Genomic DNA, 24914 nt, shown 5'->3' with positions numbered 1-24914 from the left:
CTGTCAGAATGCCTGAGAAAATAGGGGAAATACTGGGGTTGTTTCCATTTTTTTTTTTAATTGTTTGTTTTCAGGAAGTACAAATCTGGTGAGTTTTAAAAAGAATAAACCTTTCTAACAGTTAAAAAAATATATTGTAGCATAAAATCACAGTGCCTTAACTTCACTGTGTCATTTTTAGTAAGAGGTGTTGTAAGAAATAATGAGCTTACCATCCTTAAAAATGAAAAACACGCTACATTCCAACTTTTACCTCTCTGCTGCTTTCCCTGTCTTTATTTCTTAGCTAACTATGGAACATGAGCTGTCAGCATTCTGCAGCTAGGTTTTGGTATGACAGTGTATTTTAAATCTACATTTTTCAGAGAATGGATGTCGGCCATTCCTCTACCCCAGTGGATGCATCTCTTCTGCAAATGGTTATCACCTTTCAAATGCACACCTTTATGAAAGCTCTATGGCTTATTTCACTCTCACACAGGATATTCCCATTCTCTGTAGAGTTAGAAATCAAACATTTTATTTCCCCACAGGTTATTTCTAATAGAAGCAGCCACACCATAAATCAACCTATTGAGCTTCTTATAATGTCTGTTCTTCTGTGTACCGTTGATAAACCATGGATAGCATAGTTAAAATGCAACAAAATTCTTTGTAAGATAAACACTGATGGCTGTACTGCATGTGTATGGCAGTGAGCACACACAGGTCAGTGCCAGCAGACATTTTTTAATGGCCAGCTTTTATTGTTGCTGTGCAAAAGCTGATATTTGACTTTGTGAAGAAAAAAGGGCTGGACTGTTAAAAATAATTATCTAAAACATCAGCTCAATAAGGATTGTTGTGATGCATTTTTAAATATTGTTTTATGTTGAAATGTATTTGCAAGTTCAATAAGGAGGTTTTGTTTTGAAGTAATGGTTGGTTGTTTGGCTGTATTTCAGTCTTAACTTGTTTTTCAAGGTTATGTGAACATTAGGCATAGTATATACCAGAGTGAGGTTTATAATAGGCTTTCTTGGAACTGTAAGAAAATCCATTTGAATTTCTGTGATAATTATTGCTTTTGGGCACCTTACTGCAGTGAAAATTAATTTTTATTAAAAACCCTTCATACCTCATAATCTCATACACAAAGCAAAAGGATCTATATATTGTTATATTTGTAAATTCTCATTGTCTTTTCTAAATAAGATGATGTTGTTTGGGGATATAAAACAGTACTGCAGACAGTCAGGACAGTTCTTGCAGAATTATGATACAGGAGAAGGGCAAGTCTGGTGCTTGCCTTTTTTGTCTGTCTGGTGCTTAGCTTTCTTGTCTGTCTCTTAGCCAGCAGCTAGAAAGAACGTGTCTTTGTGACATTTTCATAAGTTGTTTCATTGGAAATTTGACTTAATTTTTTTTCTTCTGATTAAACCCACAGAATGATTTACATTTAGAAATCATGTTGATATTTTAAAAATAAAAATGCAACTATGCGCCACAGTATTTGTGAGAGTTTATAAAACTATGATTTGTTTGATGAATTTAGCAGACCTTTGCTGATGGCTTGGTTGCTTCTTTGCAAGCTGCAGACCACAGTGATCTTGAAAGAGCCATTATATTCTGTTGAATAACTGTTGCTGGAGGTTTGCATACTTTGTTGCTTCTGAAAGCTGAGCAAACTACACGCACCCAGCTCTCTGCGCATCCCTTTGTTTTCCCCTAATCTCCCTACAGGCTGCTTCCTGGCACTCTATTTCCAGAACCTGAAGCCATTCACCAACCCCCTCAGTCCATGACAGGGATTTTGTGACTCTGATTCATAGATTGTATGCTTCTTATTTCTCCTTTGTTGCCGTGGGATATAAGTGCATACTTTTTTCCACCATTAATCTGAATACAAACCTTCTGTAAGCTTGAATTCCGCAAGCAGCATGAACGAAGCAGCTGGAAAAATAAGTTGAAGTGGAGAAGTTCCCTGGTACTACCCAGAATCTGGAAGTGTGATGGTTTTCTGGTAGACCAATTCACTTGGTTATTGGGATAGAGAATAACAAAAAAAAAAAATTCCAATACTGGCACTTGAAAACAGTTGTTGACTTTCTCCTCCCACCCTCTTTTTTGGCAGTAGCTTGGAAATGTCTGTGGGCTTGGGTGGAGGGGAGCAGCTTTTGAAGGAAAAAAATACATCTGTTTTCACAGTCAGTCAAAAAAAGTTGTGATGAAGTCTTCCTCCTAATTTACTTCATTATTGTAGGATGTGTATCAGAGCCTTTATTCTGTCATTCATTTATGGAATAAAGGCCAGGTAAGTGCTCTGAAAAGCTGCTCCTGTATCCTGTTTTTTCTGGGGAACCCACCAGTGAATCCTGATGCCCTAGTCTCAAAGTAGTGGATGTTGACCAAAACCAGTATTTTATTATTGAAACATTTTATTTAAGAGCTATTACAAGCACATTATTCCATCTGTCAGTAATCATTTCAAGCATTCTCAGTATCAGTCATACTGCAAGCTGGTTTCTGATCTTGCTGGTTTTTGCCAAGAATGACATTGCTTTGTGCATATGCTCAGGTTGGACTCTCTGGTTAAGGAGTTGTCACATTAATAATAAACCTGAAAAGAGCCTGTTGCAAACAAAATGTGCTTCTTGAATCAGACAGGGAAGCCTCAAAAAGACCTGCTTTGCTACACATTTTCTACTCCTGCAGCAGTTTAGATGTCACTGGTTAAGTGTAAGCAGTGGGATCTTAAGTGTGTTAACAACATTTCTTTTATGTTTGTATCACTCAGGCTGTGAAATTTGAGCCATATCATGACAGCGCACTAGCCAGATTTTTGCTGAAACGTGGTTTGAGAGTAAGTACCAAAAAATATAGCCAACTTATGCTGAAGTTGCTGGCATTATTAAAACCATTTGTCAAGAAATGAATGCTAATGTGTAGTGTTTTTCTTTACCTGTAGAACAAAAGAATTGGTCACTTCTTGTTTTGGTTCTTAAGAAGCGAAATTGCCCAGTCCATGCACTACCAACAGAGGTTTGCAGTCATCCTTGAAGCCTACCTTAGGGGCTGTGGAAAAGCCATGCTGCACGATTTCATGAAGCAGGTTCAAGTAATTGAATTGCTGCATAAAGTCACAATGGAGATTAAATCAGTTTCTGCAGAAAAGTATGATGTTACTTCTCAAGGTATTTGCCAACAGGCGTTTCTTTGTTGTTAATGTTTTTTTCTCTTTGGATGTGAAAAACTAGGCAGCAAATTGTATTGTTCATTTAGAAAATTGGGGATAAGATGCTGTCAAAGGGCATCATTTTTACTTCCTTTAAAATGTGAGTGTAAGTTAATAATGATTGCACCAGTAATAGATTTGTTTGCTCATTTCACCCCAAAAGGGGAAGAATATCAATGTTTTAGTCACTTGGTATTTTCCCAAGCTTTGGCTTATCTTCTTGAACCTCAAGCCATGCCAACTGGGAAACAGATAAGTCCTTATACTTTAGCTGAATGCCAGTGCTGAAAAAAGACACAAATATTAACTGGAAATTAAAAGTGACACTTGCCAAGAAGTACAGCCTTCCTCTAAACTCTCACTAGAAGATTTCTGGCAGGAAGGTCGGGGAGGAGTCCAGTGCAGCCGCTGCTATGCCATGGAAGTCACTGGTGGATCAGATGTGAATATACAGGGCGTGGCTTTGAGGAGTCCTGTCAGACAGATGTTGTATTGTTATTTCCAGTTCTTGCAAGCACTGCTTTGGAAGCCACAGTAGGGTTATGCAATGCCTCTTTACCTCTGGATTTTGCCTGCCTTTCCCCGCCACCCCCAGCTCTCTTAAAAGCTTGTTTATCCTCATTGCTGTTACTTGCTTGGTTTTGGGAGTAAGTGCGAGAGGATGTATGACAGCCTTAAAATTCTAAAAGCTGTAGAGAGACCACCTTTTCCTGCATGTTCAGCCTGGTATGTTCCAGGCCAGGAAGTCCTTGGATGGGAAAGCTTTTCCACTCTGGTTATGCAGAAGTGACTGTGGTGGTGTTTCAAAAGAGATTTTAAGAAAATATGCATTTATTCTTCAATATATAGTGTAAAATCTGTTGTGTTACCACATAGTGTGAGTTAAGATACTTACTGGAGCCCCATGTAAAACACTTTTTCTAAATAACTTCCTAATTTTTTCTTAAAATATTCTATAACCAAAATGTATTTAGTCAGAATTGCATATTTTAGAAAGAAACTATACAACCTTGCAGATGTACATGTCTATAAGAGCAGTGGATTCTATAATACATTAGCTTTGAAGGATATGTGGGCAAAGAAGAAAAGCTTCAAGAGAAAGCAATCATATTAACACCCACCAGGTTCTGAAGTTAAAGAATCCTTGGATGTAATGTACAGCAGAACACTGAAAGATGACTTATATAATTGACATTTTCACTGAATAAGGCTTCCTGAAACTGTGGAGTGTCCTAATAATTCTATATCTAATGTAATTTATTCTCTGAGTATTGAGGACATAATTTTTTCTACAGGCACCCTCTACTTCTATATTTTTAAAAATGTATATCCTAAAATTTATCCTGTAGGTTATTGCTTCTTTTTTGTCCCAACATTTTTAAGCTCATCGTTGTTCATATTTTCAGTCTGAATGTTTTATCCTGTTTCATTTCATTCTGTCATGCAGTCTGATATTATTCTTGTATATATATTTCTCCAAAGTTTGTAGATTTTCTGAAAAGAACAAATTCCTTCCTGCTAGGTCCATACTATTCCAGTAGCAAACATGTTGTCAAACTGTTTCTTTCAGTTTTCACTGTAATCTCTTTGCTTATATTTGAAGATAGCAAGTAATAATAAATAAATAAATTCATAAGATGATAGTATTACATTTTGCATGGGATTATCTGCTTTCATCACCCTCTGAGCTAGATGATTTGTTTCCCAAGAATGTGTCTATGCAGCTGTTTCATTGCTTAAAATGCACAGCACCTTGTTCTTAAGCCAGATCAACTTGAAAGTGGTTTTAGCAAAGTGCCTTTACTGTGTCTTAAAATCAGCTATTCCTAAACTTTTGTAGCTTCAGTTGGTTTGCTTACAGTTTTTACATTACATTACATTACATTACATTAAAATGAGGAGACATACTGAGCTAACAGTAAACTCTAACAGTAAACTGTGAACAATAACTTTCAAAGATAGCTGTCTAGGAAATCTATAGTTACATTATAGAAAGCTGTTTCATTATCCAAGTTACTACAACTTTGGTGCTTTTGAGGAGGCAGGGTGGAGTTGTTAGGGGTTTTTTTGTTTGTTTGTTTGTTTGATTGGTTTGTTTTTGTGTTATTGTTTGTTTTGGTTTGGGATTCTTGAGGTATTTTTTTGAAAAGTGTCTAATTTTAAAGTCCACTTGTTAGCTCCTGTATATCACTGCCAGATTTACTTTTTACCAGAAGAGATACTGTGTTAGTAACCAGGCTCTGCTAGTAGTTCTTTTCTAAAACCCTCTAGGACAGGTGTAACATTTGTGTTCTGTGAGTTGTCAGCCAATTCTTTTGGCTTGACTTTCTTAATTTGTGTTTGCAGTGTTTGAACTGTTCTGATTTTTGTCTAATGTACACTAAGAGCCCAAGATGTCTGTGTCTTTGAGCTGCAAAAATAGCATAGGTAGTAGGTCAAGGGAGGTGATTCTGCTCCTGTGACACTCCATGCGGAATGATGCATCCACCTCTGGGTCACTCAGGACAGGAAAGACATGGATCTGCTGGAGTGAGCCCAGAGGAGAGTCACAAAAACGATGGCAGGGCTGGAGCAGCTCTCCTGTGAGCATTGTTCAGCCTGGAGAAGGCTCAGGAGACCTAACATCAGCCTGCCTGAGCTTACAGGGAGCTTGTAAAAAGGGTGGGAGACAAATTTTTAGTGGGGCCTGTAGTGATAGGACGAGGGTTAATGGTTTTAAACTAAAGGAGGACAGATTCTGACTATACACAAAAGGAAGGTGTTTTATTGTTTTGGTTTTGGTTTTTTTTTGTTGTTTTTTTTTTTTTGTTTTTTTTTTTTTGTTTGTTTTTTTTTTTTTTTTTTTTGGTTTTTTTGTTTTTTTTTTTTTTCTTATGATGAGGATGTTAGCACACTGGAACAAGTTGCCTAGGGGGGTAGAAATGCCCCATGCCTGGAAATATTCAAGATCGAGTTGGATGGGGCTCTGAGCAAGTTGAGTTGAAGATGTCCCTGCTCGTTGCAGGGGGATTGGACTAGATAGCCTTTAAAGGTCCTGTCCAACCCAAACTAATCCATGATTCTGTGATTCTATTTTATGTATCCAGGTCCATGTTTAGCTTTATCAGTATGGGGTTTTTTTGTCTTTAATTTTTATCTCCAAAATTACTTTACATGCAGATACATCCTCTGCTGTGTAGCTACAGTTTCTTTAGGATAGTGTTCAGGTGTTTGCCCTAATGCAGGGTAATCAGCAGTGTATTGCTTATGGTGCTGACACTCACTGGCTGAGGTGAAAAAAATACATCATGCATTGTATAATCTGTACTATTCTGAGATGAAGATTTAGGAGCTTGAGGTTTTATTAATTAAGAGATTGAATTTAAGTATGACTATTAAAATTCTTGTTCATATAAATATACAGCAAAATTTTTGCTTAGGGGAATGTGAGATTAAGAAGGCTGCACTGTGAAACCAGTTTTAGGAGGATAGGAAATTCAGTGTCTCTGTAGTTTATCTCCTTATGGTTACAGAGCAATTGATTCCAGGAATTCAAAAGCCATCAAGCATTTCTTGTCCGTTATGAGGGAAAATACTTTTTGGTGTGTTCTTCTGTGTTGTGTTTTTAAACAAAAGCTGACATTTAAATGACATTTTAAACTCTTACTGTTCAATGTTTCTAATACTGCAGAGAAGGCACAAGACTTCTGAGGTGTTTGAAGACTTTAGGTATCTGAAACAACCCTGGCCATTGATAGTGCAAGTTAAAGAGTTTTCCTCCATTCCTTGAATCAGTAGATCCAGGAGGAAAGCAATTTAAAATGGCAGCTAAATAGAGGTTTTTAGCTAAAGTATAATGCTCAACAAATTTGATTACCTATAACCTTTTTGCCTTCCAGTATTTGATTTCATTGTGTTTTCTTTCTTGTAATTGCAGTTATTGCACAGCTGAGACAAAAACTTGAAAAATTACAGGGCAGCAAACTTCCAGAAAGTTTTAGAGTTCCATATGATCCTGGGCTAAGAGCAGGAGCACTAGTGGTAAGTATATTCTGACTTTGTACAAATAATTAAAAAAAAAAAAATTTGCAAGTATGTGTCACTTGGTAAAAAGTTTACTAATAAAAGGTCTTATTTCTGTGTGGACACAGTGACATTGCATGGACTCAGTAGATTTTTGTTCCCAGAGGTATTATTATTTTTCTAAATGTAAAAACAGGCCACCACGGGCTAAAAAATTTGCAATAACCCATGAAATCCTAATCATTAAATGGCAATTATACTTTTTCCATTAGTTGAATACAAGATTTAACCAGGTAGCTGACTTTTTTTTTTAATTAAATAACTGTATAAGACTCTTATCTGATTCAGGGGCTTTGGGATATTCAGTTTCCATTCTTTCAGTTACTTTCTCTGTCTTATCCTGATTCATATCTGTCACTAAGGTTTGGGTCCAGACCTTCATCATGCTTACAAAAATGCCTGCCTCAGCTATTTCTGATTTTTCAGTATCTCTGTGTTAGTTTTGTTAGAAAGTACATTATGATTTTGTTAGAAATACATTAAGAAACACTTGGGTTTTTCTATATTGCTGCCTTCAGTTTTGTGGTGAGATTGCAATTGTGTACGTTGACTCAGAGTTAAAAAAAGATTCATAGATCAGCAGATGTGAAGTGAGAGGAAATTGGATCATGCATCTAAAATGCAATGTGAGGTCTGGGTAAGGAAGCACAGTCAAGATCCTTGGACTCACTTCATGTGCAGCAAGGACCCTACAAGAACAGAACCCCTTAATTTTCTCCTAGCTGAGGACAGAAAAACCATACTATTTAAGGAATTTCCAAATGCTCAGGTATTGTCTAGATATGGCCATGTTTCTGTTAAATAAACCTGTGCCTTGGAAGACAGGCTATAAACTGGTCTGTCTTCAATCTGAGATCATGAAACACCTTTCAGGTGAGCAAGGCTGAAGCCCTGTCAGCACAGAAGCCAATTCAGACATTTCTTACTCTGAAGTAATTTGTGATTTCTTAAATACTATTTTCTTGTTAGCATTTTGTATTATATGTATATTCTCTTTAGTCTTCTTTTATATATATTTTTTGGTGCAGAAATCATCAAACTTGACAGAAAGTAGGTTTTAAAATAAAAAAAGATTTCTCTGGATTTTCTAGTTTTCCTTCACTTAGGAAATACTCAGTCCTACCAGGATCTTCCTAGATGAACTAAACAGTAGATTTACAAAGGATGTCCAAGAATCAATGTGTTAGCTTTTCTTTTTCCAAACTATATGAATAAAAATGTTTGGTAAAACCAACTAAGCTTTCATTTAATGTCTATTCTAACACGTACTGTTTGTCCATAATCTTCAAAACCTAAAATTTTTTAAGTCTAAACCAAATATTTGAAACAAAATCAGAGTTTCAAATAAGTTCGAAGATTTTAAAAGTTCTTTCCTTTTTGAAAATAAGGATGGTAAAAACTATTTTGTTTAAAACTACAGGCTCAGAATGAGCCTGTAGATGAAATATGAATATACTAAAATACTCCTATATAATGAATTCTATCTGCTCTCAAACACTGATGTGCAGTTGCTTTATTTTTTTTTAATTTTAGATGGCTTTGTTGTACATAGTAATGTTCAACAATGAATCAGGAATTCCAGAATAGAAAGTCAGACATACTACAGTTGTCTTAGCCATAATAAATGAAAAAAAAACATTTTAAATACTGCAGTTTCAAGTCTGAATTTATCAGTTTTGAAAATGTAATAAAACTAAATAGGGAATCTATTATCTTATGAATGATTACCTTAAATTAGTTTCAAAAATACCATTTCCCCCATGAATTTTAAGACATTACTAAGGGAATTGAATCAAGCAATCTGGAATGTAGCTGCTAGAAGTCAGAAGGGTGGATGATGTGGTAAATTGCATTGGACAATGATCATTTTCTGGTTTTGCAAAGCAGCTGTCAAAGTGCTGTTGTGAAGGGCCGTATTTTCCAGGTTTGTTAGAATCTCTATTCCTGTTTTAAATTTGTCTGAAGCAAGCTAAATCCACTTTTGGAGAGTTAAAATACACTTTTTCCTTTATCATGGTTAAAAGTTGTGTAGGTTCAAGGAGGCTTTTTGTGGCAGCTGAACTCCTTCCTTTACATCTGCTTTCAGTGTGTTGCTTGTGGTATAGCTGAGTGGAAGCTGGTAAACTATTCTCTTAAAAAGGTTTCTTGGGTTGATGTTGGCATCAGGAAACAGTAAGCATGTCTTTCACAGATAGAAAAATGTAAAGTAATGGCATCCAAGAAGAAACCCCTCTGGCTTGAATTTAAATGTGCAGATCCAACAGCTCTGTCAAATGAAACCATAGGCATCATCTTCAAACATGGAGATGACCTCCGTCAGGACATGCTAATTTTACAGGTATGAGAGCTAAACCTTATAAAAGATAACATGAATATTTTAAAATATTTTAAAATAATTTTGCTTTTCCAAAGTGTGTATACCTTGTCTTCACTGTCCATATGAAATGAGAGGTTGTCTTTTGTATTTAAAACTCTGTATGGCAAGGCTGACGTCAGCACTGGCTCATCTTTGTTGTACTGTGTTATGGATTAACCCTGGTGGGATGGAAAAAGAGGAAGAGCAAGAAAACTTGTGAGTTGAGCTAAAGGTGGTTTAATACACAAAGGAGATGTGGAAGAATGAAGGAAGAAAACAAAACAAGTGGTGCTAAGGCAGTCACTCCACATCCCATGGGTGGACCAGTTCCCAGCCAGTCCCTGCACATAGGATAGTTAACCTACATAAGCCCTTGCTCCCTGTTTTATTGCTGAGCATGGCATTGTTCAGCATGGATATTTCTTTGGTTGGTTCAGGTTGTGTCCCTGGCTGTGTCCCTTCCCAATCTCTTGTGCACCCCAATCTAGTCACAGTGAGTTGGGTGAGGAACTGGCAGCCTTGGCACCCAGCAGGCACCGTTCAGCTGGGACATGGGCACATCAATGTGTTCCCAGCTCTGCTTTGGCCACCCCCTACACCACAGCACCCTACAAACTGCTCTGAAGAAAAGGCACTTCATCCCAACCAGACACAGTGCATACAGCTACCCTGGCTTTTCCTGCCATATGCCAGACATATTTCACATTTTAGTGTTCTAGAGTGTGGTGGTGTTCACAGGGGTCCCAGGATGAGGGAAGAGATGAGAATCTTGACTCCATGTTTCAGAAGGCTGATTTATTATTTTATGATGTATATTATATTAAAAGAAAATGATATACTAAAAGTACACTAAAGAAAGAGAAAGGATTTCATCAGAAGGCTAGAAAAGAAAGGAATGGAATGATAATAAAATCTTGTGACTGACCAGAGAGTCTGAGACTGCTGGACTGTGATTGGTCATCAAGTAGAAACAATCCACATCAGACCAATCAAAGATGCACCTGCTGCATTCCACAGCAGCAGATAATTATTGTTTACATTTAATTTCTGAGGCCTTTCAGCTTCTCAGGAGAAAAATCCTAGCAAAAGTATTTTTCAGAAAATATGTCCATGACACTAGAGACAGAATCTTACTTAGTGCAAGATGCCCTGTTTCTCTGATGAAGTGTTTTTATCTTTTATTTATGCAGTGGGTGAAGTTAGCAAATGAAAAATCAGTAGCTAGTGTCACTCTAGTTTCAGACAACTGGTTTGTTAGGGCTTTGGAGGTATTAATGGGGAAAAGTGGGCATGCTTGCTAACACATTCAATCTCACCTTATGTAGAAATCATACAATATATTTATTAAGACGTTATAGAAGAGTAAAGATCTACTGGTTGCAGAACAGAAGAAATATAAACCCTGGTTCTATAACTGATTATCTTGAATGGCTGCACACTTTCTGTATGCATCTCTTAATCAAATAGCAAAGTAAGTTTAGCCCCATCTTAGAAGTCTTAGAAGTGTTATTTGTATGAGTAATCTGTAATGTTGAAATAATTTGAAATAACTTAGCATATCCATTTGTTTTTACTAGATTCTTCGAATTATGGAATCCATTTGGGAAGCAGAATCCTTGGATCTCTGTTTGTTGCCATATGGTTGCATTTCTACAGGGAACAAAATAGGTATGTGATCACACTTACTGTGATTAGAAATTCAAAATAGCATATTTACAGAAGATCTGGGAGAACTATTCTAATACATGCTGTAGTCCTGAGGTGAGCAGCTCTTTATTACACTTGCTGTGAGCAGCCTTCAGGTGCAGCTTGGCAGTGGTTTCTGCCCTCCCTGAGCTGTAGCACAGCTGTTTCCTGGCTGTGATTCCTGTGCAATGGCTTGGCCTGTGCTGCAAGCTCCTCTTTAATAACAATATCTAGTATGAAACATCAGTGAAAGTGAGTGACTTATTCAAGATGTATTTTAATGTGTTGACAGGAATAAAATAAAGAGCAAAGCATTTACATTTTTTCCTGACCTAAAGCTTCATACCTTATACCACATAGAAGCAACAACATTACTTAACAGGATACTCAGGTAATATTTCTCTCTGGGCACTAGTTCCTGCAGCAGAGATGATCAATTTTTCAGAACTTGTGGTGAAAGAAATCAAGTAAGAATTCCCAATAAAATTAAGACTCTTTATAACTCTTTAATATACTTATGTAATGTACTTCTTCTCTAAAATCCATTGCCACATAAAATTTTTTAACATCCTTTGGATTTCAGGATATCTCAGAAAACTCAAACTCACTGACAAAATACCTGGTAGTGTGTGACATAAGAGAGTTTCTTTTCTCCTAATAGAAATGTTTTAAAATTGAATTATATTTATTGATAGAATTTTAATAATAAAGAAAATGGAAAATTGTACATCAAAATGCTAACTAAGTATAAATATAAGGAAAGCCAGGGGGTTTCTCTTCTTTAGAAGCTTTAAATCTAATTTTTAAAGAGCTTTTTAGGATCGGATTTAATTTTGTTTAAAATTATCTCAAGAAAATGTAATGTATTGAAAAAATGAAGGAATAAGGAGGAATTCTGCCAGTAATTCTAGCATTTTCATACTTGAGTTACAGATTTCTGTTACTCTTTCCTGAATTCTTAATTCTTCTGTCTCAAGGAAGTAATATTTGATTTTCCTATAGGTATGGGGGAGCTGTAAGAATTTAGCACTTTTTTAGCACCACAGCAGGGGCATGGTTAATCATATTAACACTTCTGCTTGGATTACTGAGAATACCTGCAGCCTAAATTAGTAATGCCCAATGTGGCACACTTTGATGTAGAGCTTATGCTTGTTTGGAGCAGAACCAAAGAGTAGTGGCATGCAAATGTTCTTTCACAGTATTCACATGTGGTCTTCTTCCAGGCTGCTTCTTCCCTCTCTATCAATACTCCCATGGAACTTCTGGGCATTGACACAAGGCCAGTACCCCACTCTACACTGAGCATAGGGAAATGAGTGTCTTATATGTGAGGCTGGCACCCCCTCCTGCACAGAGCATTCCCATTCTGTTAAAGACATCGCATCCAGTGCAGTTTGTAGTTCTGGAAGCATCTGTCCTTTCCACTGCTGTGCCAAGCAGGCCTGTGTAGGATGGACTTTCTCTTCTCTGTATCACTGGTACAAGGTCACACCCTGCTCTCTCTCCCTTTGACATGTCCATATGTTCCTGGCTCTGGGAGGCAATTGCCACTACTTACTGTGCAGCATCACTGCAGAAAACAAGAAGTTCAAGCTGCCTCTTCTAAGAGTCACCACTGAGCTCCAGACACACATGGTGCATTTCCTTTGCTGCACCCCCTCCCAGCTGGATGCAGCCCAGCTGAGACCTGCTGTCCTTGGCACCTCCTGAGCCAGCCGGCTCTGCTCCCCCGCCACCAAGGAGCTCCTGGCCGGCAAAGGGAGATTTGTGAGCACAGCCAGGGAAAGCTTTTCCAACAGCTGGAATGGGAGCTGCAGCTCACACCCGGGAGAAAAACAACAGCTTGACAAGCTGAGATCAAAATGCAAAGCTTGTAAATTTGGTGGTCTTGGTGGTGGGTTTTGGAGGTCATAGTTCCACCATAGTTTTATGGCAAACATATCCAGGCCACTGTAAGGACAGAAGAAAATACCTCCAGGGGTATTCAGCCATGAATTCAGCCATGCAGAGAGGGCAGGAAGAGATTGCTGTGTTGTTACTCTGTTACAGGAAAATTTGCACATCATTCAGTAATTGCAAAAGGGTGGGATTATGATTAGAAAGAAATTTATCTGCTTCAGACAGTTAAGTTGAAATCAACTCAGAAGCTGCTTTGAATTGCTTTGGAGAGAAATGGATATTTTTGTTTGCTTGCTTATCTCTGAACTGGAGCTGAAGCTAGAAGACACTGTTGAACTTGAACCAGAGGGGAAAAAAAATCCAATTACCAAATAAATTCAATTAAAATCTGAATTTCCCCCATATAGGCATGCCCAGTCTGGACTGCATTTGCTAGTCTTGGCTACAGTGCAGGGTTGTGTTGCAGCCTCTGTTTCTGCATTTCCCTCTGGCTTCCTCTCTGTCACATGCCATGCTGGCACGAGCAGGACAAGGCCCTGTTTCTGCATGGTATTGCTGGGATGTGCCAGTGTGCCTTGGCAAGGGTCTGTTCAGTCTAGGGACAGACCCCATGGCCCTGACAACCAGAGCTTCCCACCAGCAATCCCAGTGCTGTACCTTGCTGTGCACTGGGATTTCTGAGCTTTCTGTGTAAATGCACACTTAAGCTTAAATTGGATTTACTGCAGGAGGGCCAGCTCTATTCCTCTGTCACAGCCCTGGCAAGACTTGCATTCCTAGACTGCAGCAAAATGAAAGCTTTTCTTCAGCTCCTTGTATTTGTTAGGTTGGAGAGAAGCTGGGGAAAATGTGAATTGGGATCAAGACAGGAATATTCCCTCTCCTTGGGAAAAGCTTTATGCAGTGAGTCCCCACTCATCATGTGATACATCCATTTTAAAAGAGGAGGAATTTTGATGCCAGGCTCTTTATGAACTCTGTCTGGTTTCAGCTGGGAATGAACAGGAACCATTGCTCCTTGTCAAATAAATTTCTGCTCACAACCTATGAAGACCTGCAGTTGGTTTTTAAACACATTTTAGAATTTAATTGTGAATATTTTTAGTATGCTTTGATAAAAATGTAATAACTTCTTCTAACCTCTTCCTTATTTTCTTAAGGAATGATCGAAATTGTGAAAGATGCTACAACAATTGCCAAAATTCAACAGAGTACAGTTGGGAACACTGGTGCATTTAAGGATGAAATATTAAACCAGTGGCTCAAGGAAAGATGCATGATTGAAGAGAAGGTGAGTTCTTTGAATTTTTAGGAAGGATTTTAAATTGCACCCTACTAATTTAGGAGCATTGAGCCCATATATTTGTGTTTGTTACTTGTGGGGTTTTGAAAAATCCATTCATTTTCCCTGCACTCAGCTGTGGGTGTCTATGAATGAGCCTTTAGCATCCAGCTGGCAGCCAAGCTCCTGAGAGACAGGATGCTTCTGAAATCACTCCTTTATCAATGGAAGTTAGAAGTGATACATGAGGAGCAGGTTGAGAGGACATCTAAGAGCACTGAAAGGCAATGTGGTTTTAGAGGATTCAGGTGCAAGTTTTGTACTCACAGCTCCTTTGCTTTTGTACATCCACTGACCCACTGCAGCTTTCTGCCACATTTTTGCCCCCAGAATGTGTGAGCTGCTCTGTGCTGCTTTTCTGTGCTGAGGGACAGAGCCAGCACAGGGGGTGAAGTGCAGGGCTGTGAGCTTGGTCTCTGTTGTGCAGTGCTGTATTTTATAGAACAGTTTGCCTAAGTGTTGGTAGATACATTTCAACAGAAAGGTACATAACTTTGAGAATGGTTGCATTTAGTACCTAGCATTGAAGCATTTAACATCTCTAAGCTTTATTTTTAGTTTCAGGCAGCTGTGGAAAGATTTGTTTATTCTTGTGCTGGATACTGTGTGGCAACCTTTGTACTTGGAATAGGAGACAGGCACAACGACAACATCATGATTACAGAAACAGGTGGGTTGTTTTTTTTTGAGAATTTCATAGATGTGCAGACTGTCTATACTTCACTAGATTTATGTTTCATTTTAATAAATGGTGCATTTAACAATGAATGAAGAGACACAAACCAGTTCTGTCAGTGGTGCTTACAAGGTCAAGTAACACTGAAATGTATTTTCACCCCTGTTGGCCTTCATATAGGCTGGAGATATCTATCTAATAATGCCATTATTTTCCAGGGAGCAGTTTCATACAAACTAAGTCATTAAAAATGTCAACCAAATTTTTTTTACTGTCTACATCTAAGGTCTGAACACCAAAAAACTTTATAAGGCAGGCAGCTGTTCATCTATCTGATGTGTGGTTGTGATTCTCACAGTGTTCAGTGGAACTGAATTCTGTCAGAATTCAGATGTTGCTGGACTGTTTTCATCTCTGAGGAATGTAGTTGCTTTGTGTACTGTTGTAAAAACGTTTAGGAAATGGGTGTACATGGAGTATATTTGTTTACCTACTAAAATTTGTGGGATGGTTATATACTCCTGAAGAAATTCAGTTTTATTGTACTCCAAACTTTGGGAGTTACTTCCATAGCTGCACATTGTTTCATCCTTAATTTTACTTACCTATGGAAAGAACCCCTGAACAATCAGTACATATGGAGGAGTTTTATTTAGTCTAAGGAATTCACTTTTAGTTTCATGATCCTCTCACTTCATAATTAGTCTCTGGTAAGAGATGGAAAATAGTTAGAAAGCTGAATATTTATTATTGATTATATTAAAGTTTTATCAGTTGAAAGCTGGAGAGAAGAAGTACCCTGAAGGCAGAAATTATCTAATTGAAGACTACAGTAAAAAAGTTCAGTAGAAGCCCTTGGGGAAGAAGTGACTAAGAAATGCTTTAATTTCAACATTATATATAATATAATGTGATGTATATATAATATAATGTGATGGCAGAACATGAGGCATGGGTCAATAGACAGAAACTGAAGAAGAGGTGTTGTTCTGTTGTGGTCATGAGCAGGTTTGCCTCAGAGTCTTTAACAGGATCTCTCTTGAGCCTCAGGGGCCAGGAGGATCTCAGTCTGAGAGGTCTGCAGAGAGTCAGATTTGGTGGGCTGGGTGAACTTGAAAGCTGCCTTAAAATCTGGAACGTTTAAGCATATTCCACCTACAGATCACTGTTAAGTATCATCTTATATAATTTGATATTTTATCTTTTTTAATAAATATGCCACTACTACAAATCTGTGTTTTTAAGTAACCATACTCTTGTATCCATTTCCTGAGTGCCAGTGAAAGTAATAAAGTAATGTGGAGAGGAGCAGCACACTCCAGTCCTGTAGGTGTAGTGACCCTTAAAAGGAGAGGTTTTCATTGCTTTTGTGGGAACTGATGCCCTGCTACTCTCTCAAAGCTATCCAAAGGGTGACAATGCAGACTTGGAACACACAGAGTGGTTTAGAAATCACTAATGAAGGTCTGTGAGGAGAAAGCATGTTCTAGTCAATGACATTTGCCAAGGAGATGGGTAGTGCCAGAATCCCATGGGTGTTTGAGACATAACCCCCAAGCCTTTTCCGTGTAGTGATGCTCTGATTGTTACGGGTATGAGGCACAAGCTTTCCTTGCTTATTTTTGAAAAGCTGTGAGTGTATGTTTAGATAGTACAGTAGCTTCTGCCAGACTTTTAACAACTGCCAAAGATAAACAAAAAGTAATTTTGCTAAGAGGACAGAATTATTTATTTCCCAGAAAAAGAAAGAAAATAGTCTTTTCTGCTGAACTTAAGAGTGATCATATATACTGAAAAAAAGGGGTTGGAACTCCTGTGAATACACCTAAGTGTTCTTTGCAGTTTATTTTATTTGTCTGAATGTGACTTCTTCTTCTCTTTATGAAGGTAACCTTTTCCATATTGATTTTGGCCATATTCTTGGGAATTATAAAAGCTTCCTTGGAATTAATAAGGAGAGAGTTCCTTTTGTGCTGACTCCAGATTTTCTGTATGTCATGGGAACTTCCGGAAAGAAGACAAGTCTCCATTTCCACAAATTTCAGGTAAAAGAATGGGAATTTAGCTGCAAATCAATTAAGTAATTTTTTTTTACCCTCTAAAATGAGCATTAGTGCCTTGATTTTCAAAGATCTAGGCTCCTGGGTATTATGTTAATAAAATGTACCGAATCATAATATGATTCCGGGATATTTTAGGCCCAACTAAGAGAAAAAATGATCTGTACAATTATGGGAACTAGAATTCAAACATTCACAAAGGCACACTGAAAAGCTCATTAGCAGCAGACCAGATAAGCAGTTCTTTCTTTGTTTCTTGTCTTGATTGAAAACACTTTGCAGAGGGCTTCAGTGTTGGTGCAATTAGAAGAAGCTCATGGCTCTAGGCAGAGCCTCTGTGGAGTATGAGCAGGATTGAGGCATCCTTTAGCTGGCTTGGCCAGTGTTATTCCCTCCTGAGTCTGCCCTCGAGTTCTGGACTTGGACTGCTGCATCTGAGTAAAAATCTGTAGTGACCCTAAGCTATTTCAGATGGTGGTTTGTGAAGTGGATGGATAGATTTAACTGTGAAAGAAGGGGCGTTAAAAATCTGTTCTATTGCTTCTATTTGAAATTTAGTGCTTTCAAACCTGTTGGGATTATTTGAGCTAGTGTAGAACCTGGTCAAAGAGGGAGTTTAGTATGCAGTTCCTATGTTTAATGAAATGAATGGGAGCATGGTTCATCAAAAGTACATGTATGTCTGAAGTCTTTGGAGACTTTGAGTAAAGTGTCTGATTTAGAAAGCAAGTTCCTTATAATATTAAAAGAAAAATTCTTCTGTGGAGTGAGTCAAAGCCAAAGACTGAATTTCATGTTCTGGATTCCTTGTGGATGAATTAGTCCCAGTATGGAGTCTGGTTTCCCAGTACCTTAATTAAGGTCCTTCCTGTTGGATGGTGACTATGTCCCTTTGAACACATATGCAGTTACTTCAGCATTTTGTCTCCATGTGTGGCTGCATCTCAATGCTTTTACTCACTCATCCAAAAATGAGTGTTACCCATCTTTGGGCTGGACACATCCTGCAGGCTTCCCTGCCATGGATGGGGATCCATTTGGATCCTCTTGCAATTCCCACCTTATGGTATCCTTATGTTAGGACAAATCACATTGTCCACCAGAGAAAATCAAAAGGGAGAGGCCATGTGTGGAGAGGACTCATGCAAAGAAGAACCAATGATCTTTGAAACTTCTGAAAATAATTAAAGAACCAGCTGCAATCCTTGAATTTTCATTTTTGCCAGGTCTGCCTTTATCACAGTGGAAGTGTTTTGAAGGGAACTTGTAGATCGAAAGATGTTAGGGTGGGGTTTGCCATGGGTTGGAACTACTGTGGGAAGGGAACTATATTGGAAGGGAACGCTGAGCCCATGCTCTCAGGGAAGCCTGTGAGCTGTGCTGTGTACAGCAATGATACTGTTGCCACAGCTATTAAGTCATGTACAGGTGTGGGACTGAAGCACCATTCTGGGGTATGTAATTTCAAAGACCTCTGTTCTTGAGGCAGAAAATAGAAGTATGAAAGTGTGCTAATGGAGAATTGAAAGGTGTCTGCAGTGAGGGAAAGATGTTTTCATATACATGGATCGTCCAGTTCTTTAGAGAGAATCTGACCTTTGCTTCAGCAGCCCAGATACCAAAATCAATTGGAAATAGGTTTGGTCATAGCCTCTCTTCAATACATCATGCCTCCATCATGGAGTCCTGGGTTTGACTAAATAAACTTTTTGTTACTCTGGTACTAATTTCTAAGTTACTAAGTACTACCATCCCAGTAATGCACAGTTTAGGAATGCTGTGATAGCACCAATGTCATTTCCACTTGTGTCCTTGGCCAGATAAAAGGTGATTAATGTGCTTTTACTGTTGTGAGTTCTGATGGTGATGGGAGACCTGGGCATTTTAAGTGACGTGGTTTAGGCACAGACAACAATAAACTGACCAAAAAAATGTAAGTTCATGTGTAGTTCTGCTGCAATAGCTACTGTTTATATACCACTATTGCAGTAGTACTTTAAAAGTCTTTTCTGTCTCAAAGATCAGTAAAAAATAAAATACTTCTAACAAGTAAAAGAGTAACACAGAGCAAGATTTGCATCACATATTTGGCTATAAAAAAGTATGTGTTTTAATTACATGGACAGAGTTTAAAAAAACTGAAAATTGTAGTTTCATTTTCCAGTTGACTTGTTTCATCATATTTCCTAATATTGAGGGATTCATTCAGTCTGCCTGCTGACTCATTCAAGTATTAATGGAAAAGTCTCAGCATTTATCCTTCATTAATTTTTAAGAACATCTCTCATTATTTTGTACTTTACTACATTTAAACAGTTTGTACTTCAGAAGACTCCTTTGTTTTTTACAGTCTTGGGTGTTTTTATTAACTTAATAATCTACTTTTATAAAATTTTATTTCTTTTTTATTCCCTGGACATAGTCCATACAGATGTGTTAGCCAGAGCTCATATTGCAGATGATGCGGAAGGTTAAAAGGACAAATAACTTTGACCAAAGTTCACTGCAGAAGAGTGAATTTATTTAATTACAAAATATCATGTATTTGATTGTCAAACAAAGGTCACAGAAAGTAAAAGGGTACTCAATTCATCACTGAGAAATACTTATTTGGAGTATACTGTACAGGGAAGGGATGGCCTATGTAACAGAACTTGGGCACTTTATATTATAAAAATGCCTGGATTTTAGGATAATAATAATTAGGTCAGTTTCAGGCTTTCAGAATGATTGTTCTTTTCTTTCCTGTTGGGCAATTTGCTTTCTCCTCAGCTCCTCTCATTTTGCCTCTGGCTTTAGATGAGTTATCAGCTTTCTTCTCAATCCCACAGTAAACATGTGCCTGCCCTTGACACACCCCTATCATCTGGGCTATTTTTGGTTCTCGCCGCCTCTCTCAGAAGTGTAAAAATTCCTTTTCTTGGAAAATTCTAATGCAAAACCACATTCAGATCCTGTCTGAATGAATAACTGTAACAGGCAGATGCAGATTTTTAAAATCTTTTGAATTCCTGGAAGGATTGCCTTTGAGATGCAGTGATACCAGGTTTTTCTTGACTGCATAATTGTTTTTCTGTCTCAGACACCCAGAGCAGTGAGATACATCATCCATACAGAAATGTAAAACCTTCTTTGATATAACTATAAAGACCTTTCATCTCTTTCAAGGGTAACAAAACACAGACTAACTCTTGTGACAAGATTTCTCTGTTTGAAGTTAAGAATACAAAAAGTAAATTTTTCTCCTGCTATAATGGAAAGAAGCTATTCCCTGTGATAAGGTGATTGTGCTTTCTATTGTAAGCTGTGCTTTGACCATTGCATTTAATCTTTTGCTGTGCTAGAACTAAACTGACACTGGTGTTCATAAGTATGATCTTATTTCAGAACAGAATTTATTTGGGAATAGAGTAAAAAATTTAAGTTCCCAGGCAATACTAAAAAAAGAAATTGTACAGACAGATCTTCAATGTATCATCTTCCTTCCTTTGTATTTGCCTAACCTGTCTAGTTGGGGGTCCTGGTGCTGCTGATGTAAACAGTAATAGATGTTAAGATTATTTGTGCACTTCTTCCTATTTCAGAGAAGAAAAAAACCATATATCTTGTAAAAAATGCCCTGTGTTCTGGAGGGCTGTTGGGATTTGTTGGACGTTTACATTAAAATACTTGGATTTCCCAAGCATTATTCAAAAGCTTAATATACAGCTGTTGAAAGGTTAAATTGAATATTTAATTGGGTAAAAATTAGCATTGCTTCAGCTGTGGTTTAAATAATAACAACCTTCTTGGAAAATTTTTTCATATTTTTACATTACTGCATTGCAGACCCAATTTCTAGTTGATTGATGATTGATGTCTTCATTGCATTGTTCTTATTTCTGCTAGTAAATTAGTTATAAATTTAATATAAGAAGTAATAATTTCAATTTATGTATTAGTCTCTTAGCAGGAAAAAATTGTTTTTAAAGCATTGCATGTTTTTCCAAGCTGCAGAAATGTCATTCTTCTAAAAGTTCTGTTGTTAAGCACAGATTATTTATACATGGAAATGAAAAGGCTCTAAAAAACACCTATGGAATCCAGAATGACAGTGCATAGTGATAGAAATCCTGCAGCAAGGCCTGCAGAGTGCCTGAAGACTAGAGCTGTCAGCTAGAAAAATTCCTTAAACACCAAGGCTGAAAATCTTCCCTGTTAAATAATCCGTCACCACTGCACGGTTAATAGACATCTAGAGAAAATGAAGAGCAATCCCCTGGAGGTGCTGCTTTGTTCAGTCTCACTTGCCAGCCACAGTCTTTAAATGGAAACATCCCAACAGGAAAGGCAGACAGGGAATTATTGCTGTCTCTTTTAACAGCCACAGAAAGAGGTTGTATGGTAGAGAAATTCTTGTGAAATTCTGGTGTGGCTAAGGTTTTATGCTTTAGTAATTAATGTAGTATTAAGAGCTGTTTGTTGTACACCCAAACACTCCTTGTTGCCCCAAGCTGTGGTGAATGAAGTTACCCTGAGCAGCAGGTGCAGAAGTTTGTGTCACATTTCAACTCAGTTGAATGGCTCTGTTGGGTCTCCTGTCACTGACACTTGAGTGATTGAATGGCATTGGTTAATGAGAGTCCTGTGAAATCCCTACACCATCCCTCTCAATCCATCTCCTCAATTAACAAAAATCTCTTCTCTCTCACAGGATGTATGTGTGAAGGCTTATTTAGCTCTCCGACACCACACCAACCTGCTGATCATCCTGTTCTCCATGATGCTGATGACTGGAATGCCCCAATTAACCAGCAAAGAGGATATTGAATATATCAGGGAAGCACTGACAGTAGGGAAAAGTGAAGAAGATGCCAAAAAGCATTTTCTTGATCAGATAGAGGTTTGCAGAGATAAGGGCTGGACAGTGCAATTTAACTGGTTTTTGCATCTTGTGCTTGGAATCAAACAAGGAGTAGAAAAGCATTCTGCTTAATATTTTATGTAAATTAACTGTGGGTGTGAATAGGAGGTTAGTGAACCTACACGTTATTTCTGAATTATGAATAAATGAGCAATCAAAATTGCCTTTTCTCTTCTGGCAGCTTAAATGGATCTTGTGAAAAGGCAAGGACTTTACTCTGCCCCTCCATAAGATCTTCCTGCAGATAATATTTTTTTTCCATTTCTAATGACACTTCAAGTTGCTGGATTCTTTTAGTTCCTTTGCTGTTTTGGCTTGGATTTTTTTTCCTTCTTTAGCAATAATTTCAGATAAATATAAGGAGGAGGTTGAGTAAGATGATAACCTACCCCTATGACCTTAATTATCCATGAGGGTCAAGTCCTTCAAAACCAGAATTTATATAAAATCTATGGTTTTAGTGAAATCTCTGTAGACAATCCATATGTGTCTCAGGATGGTTTAGACACAAATGTTCTTCATCTACATCCTTCTCTTTTGTCCCTTTCTCGGCATTTTATCCTTTCTGGATTTTTAATATGTTGTCAGTAGAAAAGAGCTTTGGCTCTGCCATTGGGTGAAATTGCCTTACTGTGACCTCCTCACACAGACAACCAATCTTGACTGCCAGGAGAACTTCATAGTTACTGGGAAGTTCCTCAGATTTGAACATGAAGTTCTGAAGGTTTAATTTTGCAAGGTTATTTTTATTGTACTTTTTAGTGGGTAACATCCATATTATATTACAGATTATATTCTTAGTGCAAAGTTATTAAAATTCCACCTGTATAGGAAAAGCTTTGTAGAAAAAGCAATGGTACTTCCTTATCCCTCAGAGAAAACTCCTTATCTAAGAGTAATTGACACGTTACCAAATATCTGAAAAACCCAAAGTTATTTATTCCTTGGTGATATATTTTCAGGATATACCTAGAAGGAATTAAATGTAATCTTTGAAGTTGTGTATATTTTGCTATTTATTTTCAAATTCCTGAAGAAACAATACTACTGAAAAGCTATTTATGAAAGAAAAACCCCTCTTGTCTTTAATTTCAATATTTAAACTTGAAAGAGGAAAAACTGTGTAAGTAGAATTTTAACTCTCTACTGTAGATTGCATGCAAATCAAGTCTGCTTATGGTAGGAAAGGAAAAAGACATATAGCTTGAATTAGTCTTTGACTTGAATTATTATGGTATACTTCTTGCTAACTGATTGTTACCAAAGAGAGAAGATGGCTTATAATATTGCTTTTTTGCACTTGTGCCCATGTAATTTCTTCCTTCATTGTAGTGTTACATGGGCTTTACATTACATATAGATGATTAACTGAATTTTAAAATTCTGTTATCATTTGCTTTAATCATTTCACAGAACTGTTATGATTTTAACTACTGCTACAACTGAGTGCATTCTTGAAGGATTTTTAATAAATGTACTGTAATCGGTGTCTCAGTTATGAGATGTAGCCAATCTATTCTTGAAATGTAGATGTTTAATTGTTTACTGTGCACAAGTATTTTTGATGTAAATGGTAGACCCCAGTTAAGGAAATCTCTAAGATTAAAATGTAGACTATTTTGTTATTCTGTTACATTATCATTCTGTGCAAGATAGGCTTTAGATCATACTAAAATACAAACTAAATGGTGAATATTGTCTGTAAAATGATATTTTTAGATTTGTATTTTATAGATCTGAAATAAATTGATATGTTCTATTTATTTGATTATTATTCATGAATAAGCAGCTTAGCGCAAAATACATGTAAATAATTTTAATCCAGTTTCTTAAAGAATTCGTAATCTCAGTAAGAAATAATATTCAAAGTCCCACTCAGAGGAATTGTTTTAGTTCCATATTAATAACTCTGTATGATGTCAGATATAATGAAATTTAATAGTCTGTTGCAATTATTGTAATTGAAAAATGTGTATAGAACATTGCCACTTTCGAAGAGCACTTTATTCATTCCTGGTTTGTTCTATGAAGAAAAATCTGAAGATTTTAGTAAGTTCCTAGTTTTAAAAAATAAGTAGATCTAGTGCTAAATTTAACTGTAACATGGGGAAATAAATGCTAATCACAGCTTCAAGGGAAATGGCACTCTTAAAGCAGCCTCTACTTGCAGGAAAAGATCTACAAGAGATCTGCACCCAGAGAAAGTTATTTAGTCCTGCACTAAACTTACACTGATGATTTTTATCAGCAGTTTACAATGTGCTGTATTGAATTGTGTTTATTGCAGACACCTGAAACACCTCAGCGCTGAGCAAATTCCCAGACTCTTCACTGCTTTCCTTGCCCATGAAGCCTATGGCTAGGCTGCCTGGGCTCTGCTGGGCTGCCTTGTGTCCTCTGGGCCAGCCTGACTCCTGGGAGATCAAGAGTGGCTGCCAGATCTCCTCTTTACCTGCGGAGCAAGCTGTGGGCACCAGCATCTCCTTACAAAGGGCTGCACGATCATGTGGCTGATTATCAGCTGCATTCTGTGTCCCTCTGGAGCCTCCACCCACCACTGACCTGGTTCTGTGGCGAGCCCTGACACAAGGAGAAACACCACAGAGATGTGGCTCGAGGCTCAGCGGGGCGAGGAGCTGCTTTCCAGGTGAGGAGGTGGCACAAGGACACATCTGCACGTCCCAGACAGAGCACGCTGTCCCGTTCTGCAGTG

At 37.6% G+C, this 24914-nt stretch overlaps 1 protein-coding gene across 3 annotated transcripts in view; it reads left to right on the top strand.

Moving 5' to 3' along the window:
* The window catches only part of PIK3CG (phosphatidylinositol-4,5-bisphosphate 3-kinase catalytic subunit gamma), a 33296-nt gene extending 9187 nt beyond the window's left edge, over window positions 1-24109 (top strand). For all 3 annotated transcript variants that reach the window (XM_058023542.1, XM_058023544.1, XM_058023543.1), the window contains 9 exons: window positions 2777-2842; window positions 2948-3173; window positions 7131-7234; window positions 9468-9614; window positions 11210-11300; window positions 14381-14511; window positions 15121-15232; window positions 17126-17283; window positions 21992-24109. In XM_058023542.1, coding sequence (XP_057879525.1) covers window positions 2777-2842; window positions 2948-3173; window positions 7131-7234; window positions 9468-9614; window positions 11210-11300; window positions 14381-14511; window positions 15121-15232; window positions 17126-17283; window positions 21992-22273 — 1317 coding nt within the window. In that variant the 3' untranslated portion in view covers window positions 22274-24109. The remainder of the gene's footprint in view (window positions 1-2776; window positions 2843-2947; window positions 3174-7130; window positions 7235-9467; window positions 9615-11209; window positions 11301-14380; window positions 14512-15120; window positions 15233-17125; window positions 17284-21991) is intronic.
* Window positions 24110-24914: the final 805 nt, after the last annotated feature.

Source organism: Melospiza georgiana, chromosome 4, assembly GCF_028018845.1.
Source record: "Melospiza georgiana isolate bMelGeo1 chromosome 4, bMelGeo1.pri, whole genome shotgun sequence".
Taxonomy (NCBI): domain Eukaryota; kingdom Metazoa; phylum Chordata; class Aves; order Passeriformes; family Passerellidae; genus Melospiza; species Melospiza georgiana.
The sequence above is the reverse complement of the archived record's forward strand: the minus strand, read 5'-3'. Positions and strand labels throughout refer to the sequence as shown.